Genomic DNA, 13,205 nt, shown 5'->3' with positions numbered 1-13,205 from the left:
TTAATTAATTAATTAATTAACGTGTTTTGTGGTGCCTGCTGGGAGATATGTGCTCAGCCTTGCTACTGTTTGAGCAGGGAGCTGTGGCTGCCTCCCCTTTGTCAGGCAATTAGAGGAGGCTCTATTCCCAAACAGCAGCAACCCCTTCCCTAGCATCACATGTATCTCTCTATAAAGGGAGATTGGATAACCTGGTCATGTTCCAGATAGGTGTCATAATCCTTCTGTTTCAATCTCTTAATGAACTGCCTCCTTTCTAAACATCTCTCACAGCCATTTGAGCTGCACTGCATAGCAGAAAATATGCAAAGTATACATGGAACTGTGCCCCTATTCTGTTTGCCCTTCCCCTCCCCATACTATCCAAATGTGGGGGATATTTTCTCAGTCGAGGTAGTCACCATAAAAGTCTATTTTGATTTCTAACTTTATGCTTTTTATGTATTTGTGAAAATAAGTTTGTAAATACTTCTTTATTTTTCACTTAGAATTTCTTTTATTACTGTGTATTCCTTCTTGCTTCAAGAGGAAGAAAAGGAATAGATTGTTTAAGCAGAATCTGGATTTTCTGTTTACAGAGCAATAAATGTTCTGAAATGAACTGCAGTTGTGTATGTTGTAAAATTGCTTTTGTTTGACGGGTTAATAAATCTTAGTCAAAGGTCTGAATGACTAGAGATATTAAAAGCTTGTGTTGTCTGACAAAACCAAACAAGCCAACCACCTTTTTGCATTTCTTTATAAATACAGCAAAGGGATCAGTATTAATTAGATTGACCATGGCTCTCATTTTATTTGCAAAATCTTTGTCTATGGGTGTTCCACATTTTTTATGGCTTGGAAGGAGAGATTCTTATTAATTAAGATCAACCTACCTGAACTGTGTTCCTTTTCTTCAAGGAAGGTAATCAGGAAGGCAGCCAAGGCAGAGAAAAAACTTTTTTAGTTGATAGGGAAAGTAGAAAAACATGAAGAGAACCTAGACTGGAAGCCTGCAGCATTACCACTGTAAAGCACAAGAACATCTGGTTTAGAAGAACATTTTGAGTGTCATGAGAACATCTTTGCTTTTCCTCAATGTGTAAGATACTGGGTATCTATGTGAACTAACTCAAAAGGGTAATTGTCACTTGATTTTGTAAGATTTTCTTGGGTTTTTTTTCTTCTTTTTGTAACAAAGTTAAATATGACGTAGTAAAGCATAGAATAACAGTGTTTCTAGACAGAGTAATTGTTTCTTTCCAGTTTTAATCCATCATCCTAATATCCAGCAGAACTACCTATTAAATTCCTAGTTTTGTTGTCCATGAGGAGGCTGTTCTCTGTGGCTTTAAAAGTATTGAAGTGTTTTTTTTCTGTAGATGCAGGGTCAATGGAGAAAAAGGAATTTTTAGTGTCTTTTCTCACACTGTTCTGCTTGCGAAGACTAGAACTTAGAAACCTTTGAAGACTATAAAGCAGTTATTTTTAGCCACACCTTCAAGATCTGCCCGCCCAGAACATAGATCCCAAAGTCAGTCTTTATGTGTGGATGAGATTTTCAGTCCTCAATCTTTAGATATATTTGCTATTTGATTTATCAATTTTTTCCATTCAATGATGAATCTTACCTATAAGCTCGCTAGAGACAGCTGGAGTCAATTAGCAAAGACTTGAAATAAAATAGAAATAGAATATAATAGATCACTACAACTTCTTAAAAAATAACCCAAAAACAAAAGTAGAAAAAAAAAATCACCTGCACCATTTTCTGTGTGCTGAATCACAAAGTTTAAGATTCACTTTTGCTTGTTCATCTTATAGTCAGCCTGTCGTATTTTATTTTTTTTTTAGTCACAGCATATTTTACCTGGTAGCCAGAACATATAATTCAGTGGACTGCATGGCAGTGATACTTTTTTACCTTGACACACCTGCTGCAGTCTGGTTTCCCTAGGGAATCTTTATATAATGTCTGGATGCTGAAGCTTCCATGTTCCAAGCTTCCAGTAAAATGCTGCTTGTAGCACTCAGTTGCTTGTCAATTTATCCAGATTCTTGGCAATATCTCGGCATCTCTTTCTGAACTGATTGTATTACTGTATCTGAGGTACTTTCTTTCAGGTCATGTGTTGTCATGGTTAGAGAAATGTAAAATCACTCTTTCCAGTATGCCATGCTAGTTTAACTAATATATAAATACACATAATTTGTTTTTAAATAGAAGAAAAGCAGAATGGACTGTGTTTACACAGAGAAGATTCAGATTTTTTTTTTTTCCAAACAAGTGTGTCTTATAAGCACATTAACTCTCATTAAGGTGATTCTCTGTAATTTGACTGCAGGCATTTGCAGAGAAGGCAATTTGTCTTGAATTTAACTATGAAGAAATGTGTTTATATCAGTATTGGGGTGACTGAGACACTTCCTAATGGAGTGCTTTATATTCTCATCATAAGTTTTCTAATGGTCACTTAGCATTAAGTTTTGTCTGTATTTTTTGCACATTTTTCATTCAGACCTTTAAATTTACAAGTTCCATTACAGTGCCATCTTTCTCTGCAATGAATCTAGCTGCACACTTTTGAACAGGAAAGAAAACCCAATTGATTTATTTCCTGTGGTCAGAAAAAAAAAAGTAATTACAATGTCTGGTGGACACTGAGTTGGCCATGAGCCAGCAATGTGCCATTGCAGCACAGGTGGCTGATGAGGAGGAGTCTTGCCTGCAGACTGAGGGAATTGATCCTGCCCCTCTACTCAGCACTGGTAAGACCACACCAGGAAAATACTGGGAGCAGTTCTGCACTTCCCAATACAAGAGACATTGAGCTGCTGGAGTGAGTCCTGCAAAGGGACACCAAGATAATTAAGGGATTTCAGCATATCACATTTGAGGAAAGGCAAAGTGAGCTTGGAGAATAGAAGGCTAAGGGAAACATTAATGCAAGTAAATACCTGAAGGTAGAATGGAAAGAGCCAGGCACTCTTTAGTGGTCAGAGGCAATGGACACAAACTGAAAGACAGGAGGTTCCCTCTGAGCATCAGAAACACCTTTTCCCCATAAGGTTGACCGAGCACTCTTGCAGGTTACCCAGAGAGGTGGCAGAGTCTCACTCCTTGGAGATACTCAAACACTGTCTAGATCTTGTCCTGGCCTGTGGGTGTCCTTGCTTAAGCAGGAGGTTGGCCCAGGTGACCTTCAGAGGTTGCTTCCAGTCTCAGTCACGGAATCACAGAATCACAGAATATTCTGACGTGGAAGGGATCCACAAGGAGCATGAGTCTACCTCCTAAGTGAATGGCCCATACAGGGATCAAACCCACAACCTTGGCATTATAACACCACACTATAACCTGCCATTCTGGAATCGTGACTTCTGAGTCCATACAATACTTATGTATCATTTGCACATTTTCTGTGTGCATATGTGTTTATTATGTGGGGCCCATTAAAAAGCAATAATTAGTTATTAATGGCATAGCAAAATAATGTGGCAACAAGCTTTAGAGTAACAATTCAAAAAGTTTCAGAGATGTGGACACAACTTAAATGGGAAATTAGCCACCCTCATCCCTTTTCTAAAGACTCACTCAAACTATTGAAGGTCAGACACTTCAGATCAGCAGATTCATTAAGTGATTCTTACTTTTAATATAAAATTTCATTAAGTGATTCTTACTTTTAATATAAAATTATTGTGTTGGATGAGCAAGTAGTTTTCATTTAAGCATATGGCCTGATGAAGTGTTTTGAGGACTTTGCCCATGAGAGATTGTTTTACAGGCAAATATATGGTAGTTTTCCTTTTGAATTAGTCTGCCATCTGTCAGCTTTATAACCTGTTGAATCTGAACTTTATTTGTGGTTGAAATATATAGAATGGGAGGAGTTTTTAGAAAAAAAAATATATTAAGAAAAGCTAACAAGAACCCAGATGCTGATAAACTTGTTTATTTGAAAAACTGAGTACCCAAAAGTTGCTGATACCATGGCAATATTCCCAAAATAATGTTCTGTTAAGCCAGTGTCATGGCTCTGTTAGTTACTGATCTAACTTATCTCTTAAACTCAATAAGCTTTATACCACAGAGAGGGAGACTGTCTGTATGGAAACCATATACACCATGTATTTATCCACACGCATACATACACAGAGTTAAATAAATATGCTTTTCTATTTTGTTCATTGTTTACTCTTATACATTCATTTATATACACACCTTATTCCTTTCATGGAAAATGGCCTGTTACTCTTCCTGTAGGCATAACTTAGTCAAATAAAAGAGCTGAGAGCCCTTGGTTGAAGTGACTGTTAGCATCCTCTTATCTGGTAGAGCAGGTCTAACAGAAAAATAGGGACAGATTGATAACTGTGTGTCATCAATGCCTTTTAAAAAGTGTTTCTCTATGATATATAAAATAGCTAGATCATATTAGGGGAATTTCAACAAAAGTATGTTGAAATATTTTGAGATTAAGACTTAAATAGCTTTCTACATGTGAATTCATTTTTTAACAGTATATTAATTTTTCTATTTACATAAATATTTGGGCTTGGAGTTTACAGTAGAAAGAAATTTTCTAGAGGAGTGGTCTGTTGTAATTGTTGATTTACATAAAACTGTTTGATATTCACTGACTTTTTTTCTCTGCATTTTTTATAAATCAAAATACCTAGGTAACTATTAAATAAACAAAGGAAACTGATAAAAACAAGCTAGGGATTAATGTGAAAAACACAACTTTTCTACTGGAATCTAAAAAAAAAAATTATGACCTTTTTTTTTAACTTTCCTTTTAATACATAGTTCTTTTTAAAAATTTTGGTTTTACCAATAATAATTGTATTGATCTAGTAGAACTTGAGTTCACTTACAGTTAATCCCTCATTCAGGGTTAGGAGAGTGAGTCCAGTGAATTAATTATTTCTCATAATAAATAGTTCCAAAAGGAACTATATTGTACATAGTGCATGAAGAAATAGGGTTTCATAATGAATTCTTTTACTTTTGGTGGTAGATTTCACATTTTTTAGAAATATTGCATTTAACACACCGAAATCATTTCTCAGGTAAAGAGATTTAGGAAAGAAATTTTGAGTTCTGAATTACATTTTCTTGCAGATTCAAAGCAGCTTTGTAAACTAAGAGGCTAAAAAATCATCTTTTGAAATCACAGGACAGTTACTTAAATAGTTCTGGTTACTGATGTAATGAGGCTTTTCATTTCAGATGTGATATTTTTAGATTGTTGTTGCAAAAATAAATTATGGAATTATGACATTCCTTACCATAACCCAATGACCACAGGTGGGCTACTGTTGAAGGAGCACGTTCATAAACACTTGCACAGCTGTTTTGTGGGTTTACATGTACAATCAACTTCAGGCATGCCAGATATAAGATGGGTTGAAGGGATGAGCCTGTAGAATTTAGACACTGTTCAACAGGAACATTTGTATTCCTCTTAACTTTAGGAGTTAATATTTTTTCAAACTTAGTTTTGTACATTCTTCTCCACTTTCCTCTGAAAATCTATATTGACAAGAGAGAATTGCCATTTTTAATGTGGTTTGGGGTTTTTTTCCTGTGGTTGAAATACAAGAAAATACTTACTGGAATTTTGTTAGTCTTTTGTTTGTTTTATTTAAAGGTGGTAGTTTCTGGCTTTGTGCTTGGAGCTTTATGCTAATAATCTTAAATATTTTCTAGAATAATTTTCACCTTTAAATTTTGAAAAAAAGGCTCTTTTCTTCCTGATCAGGAAGAGTTAAAGTGTAATGCAGCTATAGCTCACCAAGTCACTCCAGACTGGTGACACTCTTTTGTACAGTTCAGTGAGAAGCTTGTACTGAATAGAAAAAAAAGGACCTTTTCCATGATGTTTTTTGCACTCCCAATGAAAACCTGTTTAAAGGTTAATGCCTTTTCTGACCCTTTCTCTCTTTATTGAAGAAATTAAGAAATGACCTTATGTCTGAAGCGTATGTGGGCTGTTATTAACACTTCCATCAAAGATTATACAATCATTAAATAATGTTTAGATCAAATTCATGTACATTTCACTATGCAAGCTGATCTTTCTGTGTGGGAAAATAACACTGATCAAGGAGGCACTATAGAACAAAAACAAACTATTGCCAAAATAGATTTTAGAAAAATTAGCTTGCTCCATGAGAATCAAGCGCCTTCTGCAGCCCCTGCTGAGGCAGTTGTAGGCAAGTGATGGGGTCCAGTTACCCAAAACAAGCAGGAAGGGTACCTGCCCTGGCAGCCTGCACCTGTGGGTTTGTCCACATTTCCTGTGGCAAAAAGTTCACTGCTTTTATTCAGGAAATACTTTTGGTACCTACTTGCAGTTTCAGTTCAAGACTAGAATCTGGATGCATCAAAACTTCCTCCTTTGGGTGTACCTGGCTTGTATCTCGGATGTGTTTGCTCATAAGATGGGCCCAGCCTCTTGTCCAAGATGCAGAGTGATTGTGCAGTAGGCAACAGGCAGAAGGGGGAACACAAGAAACTCCTAGATTCTTGGAAAACCATTTCCACCAAAGGGCTGGTTCCACCATATGGTTTCACTGTATGAGAACAGGTGTCCAGGAGGTATGTGGAATCTGCACACTAGAAAATGCTGAGAGCTCACCTGGCCAAGGACCTGAGCAGCCTGCTTTGGCTGGACATGTGTTGAATAGGGTGTTTCCAAACAGCCTTCAGGCACTCTCTCAGTGCTTTTTGTCCTACAGTTCTGAGCTCTGTCTGCAAGGTGCATTCCTTGAATGTGTTGTGTGTTACTTGTCAAGGAAGTCAGTGGATGAGATAAAGATAGTTCTCTGTGGAAAGGAAGGCAACACAAATTAACTATTTCATTGTACAGAATTACTTTTTAGGCCAGTTTTAGAAATAAGTGACATAAAACTCCAGCATGTTATGCAATATGAGTATCCTCAGTAGAGAACATCTTGAGTATTTGCCTTGTGTTCTCCATAAAGGAACAATACCCTTCTATGGCTAATCCAAGCTGCAGTTGATTGAGTTAGATTTCTGCTGCCGGGATAATTGGACACTGTTTCAGAAACGCCTGAGAATTTCTTGAGGCTTTTAACTCAAGTTACCATACAAAGTTCCCAGTGTGCTGTCCTCTAAACACACAGTGCTCTGTGAAAAGAGTGCTCCAGCCATCTGGAATGATCAGAGTAACCCTGCATGTAAATGTGACCTTCTCCCTGCCTCACAGAGCCGCTGTGTCTGGGCCTGACGGTCACTCACAGAAACACTTTCTTTCATTTGATCGAGTCTTGAAAACAAGCAAGAAATATGAAATTTCTCTTCCTTCTTCTCCATCCAAACCATTTTATTCCTTCTGGCCTTCCTTGAGATAGTGTTCCATGAACTGGTTTGTGAGAGAGGAACTGCTGGTGTGGTCTGAAATGTAAAGTGGAATTTATGTGAGAGCTAGAAACCCAGAGTGGTCTAATTATGTGCAGATGTAACACTTTTTTATTTATTTTTTCCTTTTTGAAATTATGCTAATGATTTTTTATTTTGTATGTTTTGTGGTGAATAATTTGATTCTTATAATGGTCTGCAGCATACTCTTAGTAGTGAGTTAATAAAAATCTGAATTAAAAAGCATATGTGCATGTAATTTCCAAACAGTTCTTAATATGAATCATTGACTCATAAAGAATGGTGGTTGTAGTTAGTATTCTGATTATTCTGGTGCTTAATTACGTTGATTTTTAGTTTCCAGTTTATTCATTTGTTATAGCATTTAAGAACATCTTGGCTCACTCCTCATTTTCCTTAATGGAACTAAGTTGTGGGGCTGTAAGCTGCATTACTTTCTAACAGCATATTTATTATGATTCTGTTATCCCTGGCTGGTCAAATTGGCACATCCTTAAAATAAAATGAAATGTAATTTATTATTGTATTCACTATTGGAATTTTTCCCAACTATTTCTGGAAGGAGTGTAAGTCCAAATATTAGTAGAGAAACATTAAGTACATTATTTCATTATTGTTTTTTCTTAATTCATCAGAGAATTAACACAGTAGGAGACCAAAACTGCAAATAATGCAGCTGCTTAAAATGGATTAAGTCAATAATGTTTAAGTAACCCTGATGGTAAATGGGTCACCCAGAAATATATTTGCCTCTTGTTCCCAGGTATCTGAACAGTGAAAACATAAGAAAAAAGAAAATATAAGTTGAGCAAAAAAATTGCCCACCATCTGTGTTATCATGTTAAAATTGTTGTTTTCTCTCTCTTTTTGTGAGTTTCCATCATCTCCCATAAATGACAAATAGCCCCTTCTAAGCATCTCAATATTTTGTATGGGATATGGATGGATCTGTGTTGTATTCTGAATTATATATTATGGTTCTTAAAAATTTCTGGGTCACTCACAGGACTAACACAGTTGATAAGTACTGGAATTGTTTTGAAAATCTCAAAAAAATTGAGCAAGGAAAAATTACAAAAGTTGTTGAACAAACCACAAACTGTGATTGCAGTAGTAATACCTTTCAGACTAAGTTACTTCTTAGATGCTATTTAGTTTTGAATTTTAACCATGTAGTATGGGCTAGTTTTTCACAATGAAAATAGTAAAAACACTTCTGGCAATGAACAGTCAGCAAGTTGTCTGTAGAAATGGAAGGCCTGAGCACCTCTTGCTTTACAGAAATCAGCTGTCATTCTGATATCCATGTGATCTGGCTGTACTTGGTGAATTTCTTTCTGCGGCCTGTGTTGGGGCTTTTTTTAGAGATAGAATGAAATTTAAATTAGGCCTAGAACATTTATAGAAGAGTTTATTGTGCGTATATACATTAATTAATATATATGGGTACCACATACTTCTACAGTGCAAATTTTCCAAATCACCCATCATGCTTTTGACCAGTTGATTATATTAGGAAGGAGAAAAGCATCAATTAAAAATTAAGAAGTTACAGAGTATGAGATGTAATCCATAAGAAGCCCAAAACATAATATGTCACATTCTGATACCAAATGTTTCTGTGTCATTTGTGGACAGGTGAGGAAAGCTTTATTTTCATTCTTTCCTTATAGAACAATAGATGGTAGTGTTAAACTTGAAGATGAATTCTGTATGTATGAATCATTGCATCTTTAGTCTCATCCTTCAGTCTGTTTTAGTGCTGATACAGTAGTGTCATAGGTGGTCAAGGATATTTATTAGATAAGCAATCCCTATGCAAATATATTTTATTCACAGGTCTTCCTAAATCTTAATTTTAAAACTGATTTTAATCTTTTATCCTTCCACCAGCCTTCTTCGTTATCTGCAGTAACACTTATGGATATCCCTGTTAGTCACATAATTATTCCATCCAGGCTTTTGCAGTATATGGAGTAGAGAGGGCCTGCTGTACATACCAAGAGCCTAACTAATACTCTTTTCTTATATTCTTGCATTTAATGTAGGAGGATGGGGTAATGAGGTGCTGCAGTAATATTACTTCTTCCTCTGGTTATGTGATTAATTTTTTTTCTAGATTCATAGAGTGAAATATAAATTAATATACTTTGCTATACTTTTTTAAGCATTTAGTTCATTCCAAAGTGAGAACTGTCCTATATTAGTATGGCCTTTTGAGAGATCTCATAGGAGTAGTATTGATCAATGACACAAGTTGTAGAAATAATGCACAGAAGCAGCCAGAATCTCAGCTGAAGTCTGTATATATCTCATCTGTCTCTCAGTTGGAGTGATGCTGATGTTGCAATACTTATGCAAAATGGAAAAGAACTTGGCTGCTTTCATATCTCTAAATTTAGTGTGTGGGTGGTTCAGGACAGTGAAGAGTTTATAACATCTCTATGTATTAATAAATCCATTTCGTGTGTGAACCTCTGTAAACCTTTTGTCATCCATTAAAAATGTGACTGTGCTGTTGACACTAAGTTTCAGTAAAAAGAAAGACTTAAGGAAGACCTAGTACACTTATTTCCTGTAATGCGCAAGACACTGTAATTACGGGTCATTTGCCTGGTTTCTCTGGTAGTTAAGAGTTTTAATTGTGTCCAGCTCCATGGAATTAGTTAAGCTTTTCGTTATGCATATTGCCTTCCATAATCATTGGCTCCTCTCATACAGTAAGCTTAGTGACATCATGGAAGGAAGTTAGGTCTTTCAAGGCAGAGCAGTGAAGTGCATTCTTTTGTATGAGCTGGATCAGAAAAGGTTTCTGAAAGGCTTTGATAATGCTCTTCTGTGCAACATTTAAGCTTATTCTTCAAAAAGCAAAGCCTGACAGAGTTTCATTTATTGTCCTCAGAGTGCTTAAGTTCATGAACTAAGTTATTGTTAAGAACAAAACCTATAGGCATAGCCTTGCTTCCATTCTAATAGCAATTGTACGAAGGTTGCCAGGATCAGCTGGTTACATATTTGTAGTTAGTAATAGTGATAATGATCAACTTTTGAAAGTGTCAATTGTTCAAACAGGAATGCAGTGACTTTATGAAGGAAATGAGCAGAAAAAACATTGGTGTGATTCATTTGGCTCACTAAAAATTTTAATTAGGCTTTAGGTTATTACATGCAAGGTAGAAAACACCTTTTCACTTCACAAACTCCAAGTTGTTGCTGATATGTTGAAAGGCAAGAATCAATATTTCAAAAAGAAAGGAAATCAGGAGAGGGTTCTTTCATTTTTCTCCTTCCTCAGTCCATATATACCTTCCACCATCCCATATATACCATAGATAGGTGTATATAGGGCAGACATTTGATAAATCTTGCAAAATTTTTTTCTTTGAATGTAATAAAGCTTTTGCAAGTTGCAACTTGATTTCCTTAGAGCAAAGCCAGAACAAACGCTGTGCATCCTTTATGTTCTGCAGTGAAACAGTTGTGTGTTTCAGAACCTAAAAGGTGCAGTATGATGTTGTATGCTCATAGAATCATAGAATATTCTGAGTTTGAAAGGACTCGCAAGGATCATCAAAGTTCAGCTCCTGGCCCTGCACAGGACAGGCTCAGGAATCACACCATGTGCCTGAGAGCATTGATTACTAGATGTGAGGAAAATTGTCCTAACCATCCCAACATCTGTTTTCAATTACTAAAATTACTTGTCACAGTGATTTTGGCATTAGTAATAGTAGCAGTGCTAATATTGATAAGAAATGCAGAGTATGAATTGGAGAAGTGTTAGAAACCATGTGTTGTGTAGGTCAGAATTTTTCAGGTTCTTGGATGCCAAAAGTTGCTTTGTGTTATCCATGACCAAAAATCCAAACTGAATTTGCAAGTCATGGACAGAAAGAGGCAGGAAGAGATGCTTCATTATATAAATTCTGGAATAATCTCCAGAAATGTTATCTTTTATTATATAAAATATCAGACCATATGATTTTTATATGTTTATCTTATTTGTTTATTATTCAATATTCCAACATTATATTACAAAATCCACGTAAATAATGTGTGATTGTTTTAAAAAATTTTAGCTTTGCTTCCAAACTGCAATCTGGAATGACTGTGACTATTGTAAGGCATGGAAGTTCTAACTGATGAAATTCTTTCTTCTCTAAATGTAACTTTCCAATATAATTGCTTGTTTTCTTTCTCATCATTGAATTGGAAGAATTAAGTAAATAGAGTATGACTTTGACAGCACTCTTCTGATAAGTAGTATCTATCTCCACTCATCTGAAGTTCTACTGTTGACCTAGGTAGTTTAGTGCTCTCCAAACCTTGTGTGTGTAGGAAATGCTATACCTGTGTGTGAAAGCCCTGCTTTTGCCATTTTGCAGGTTTTAAAGTTGGTTTGGGAAAGTTAAAGTTCTTGCTTATTTAGGCACTTGCTTAATTTTTCTTTAAGCTTGTGATTAAACACGTCCCTATTAAAGCACTTAGGAACATCTGGATAACCACTTTCTGGGATTTAAGTAAGTGTATTGATGTTTTTTGAATTGAAATTAATTAAAGGTTAATTACCATGCAGATGTTCAAACTGAGAGGCTTGCTCTTCTAATTAGGAGTGTCTAAGACAAGAAGGAAATTTACTTTTCCTACTAAGTTTCATTCAGGATCATTCTCTCTTTTAAAACAAGCTATTAGAAGTTCATAGTAACATTATAATTTTTTTTTTTCTCCTCACCTTCTTTTTTTTCAGTGTCTTGTGTTTGAAGATTCACCACAGGGAATCAAAGGAGCCCGGACAGCAGGAATGCAAGCGATCATGATTCCAGATGAAAATTTAGGTGAAGAGTTTAGAAAGGAGGCAACACTGGTGCTGAAGTCCATGGAAGATTTCAAACCAGAACTGTTTGGTTTACCAGCATATGATTGATGCCTAATGCCTATGAACATGTTCTTGGCTGGAGATAAATTTAAAGCGAAATGGCGTTTTATTTCAGTTTTATGATTGTTTTTCATCTTCTACTTTCTTCCTCAAAACTAGAGCACAAAAGTCCTGTTAACATTCAGTCTTTTACACATTACCTTTGATAAATTGTGTGGAATGTTTATGATTTATCCTTTTGACAAATGCAATATTAAAGCAGCATCTTTCTGTTAAGTGAATCCAGCCTTGTTCTATTCACATCATAATGTTTTCTGAGAATATTATGGAACTATTTAGACAATTTATTGTAACTGCATTGGAAGCTCCTTTTTCTGTTTCCACTTGAATTACTTACTATTTACATCTTAATCAGAAACCTGTTCTGGATTGCCTTTTATCCCATTAAAACATTTTTGACACCATTATTGCTATCAATATGTTTATTCTTTTCCTCATCCCATTGATGCCTTGGAGTGGCTACCTAGAACAAAGGCTAGACAAATTTAAGAGAATTAAGTGGGTATTTATTAAAGGTCTTCAATAGATAAACCTTGGGCAGTCAAAAGCCTGACAGAGGCTACACTCAAGATGCGCAATGGTCACAGGTTTTTCAGACAGATATGTTTGGTCTATTTGCATATCAGAGGTTAATTGTCCAATTCCAGCCTCAGGTAATGAAGTCATATTCCCCCATTATTCCTTAATGAAGTCAACTCTCTCCCTCCCCGCCCATTTCCCTTTTGTTTATACTTTTCTCCCTCTGCCTGTAGGGTGTCATTGGGTTCCAGGCCCAGAGGAATTGTTTTGTCCGACCACACTGTGAAGATAGTAGTTAACACTTTATATGAAGTTTAGAGTTATGCACTAATGCAGCAAAGGATTTGAAAAATATAAAGG

At 35.8% G+C, this 13,205-nt stretch overlaps 1 protein-coding gene across 1 annotated transcript in view; it reads left to right on the top strand.

The window, feature by feature from the left end:
* Positions 1-12,730, top strand: part of PUDP (pseudouridine 5'-phosphatase) — a 62,008-nt gene extending 49,278 nt beyond the window's left edge. Inside the window, exon 4 of the mRNA XM_026793798.2 lies at positions 12,138-12,730. Within this exon, the coding sequence (XP_026649599.2) occupies positions 12,138-12,314 (177 nt within the window). The 3' untranslated portion in view covers positions 12,315-12,730. The remainder of the gene's footprint in view (positions 1-12,137) is intronic.
* The last annotated feature ends 475 nt before the right edge of the window (positions 12,731-13,205 follow it).

Source organism: Zonotrichia albicollis, chromosome 2 (assembly GCF_047830755.1).
Source record: "Zonotrichia albicollis isolate bZonAlb1 chromosome 2, bZonAlb1.hap1, whole genome shotgun sequence".
Taxonomy (NCBI): domain Eukaryota; kingdom Metazoa; phylum Chordata; class Aves; order Passeriformes; family Passerellidae; genus Zonotrichia; species Zonotrichia albicollis.
Note: the sequence above shows the minus strand (reverse complement) of the source record. Positions and strands in the feature narration are given on the sequence as shown.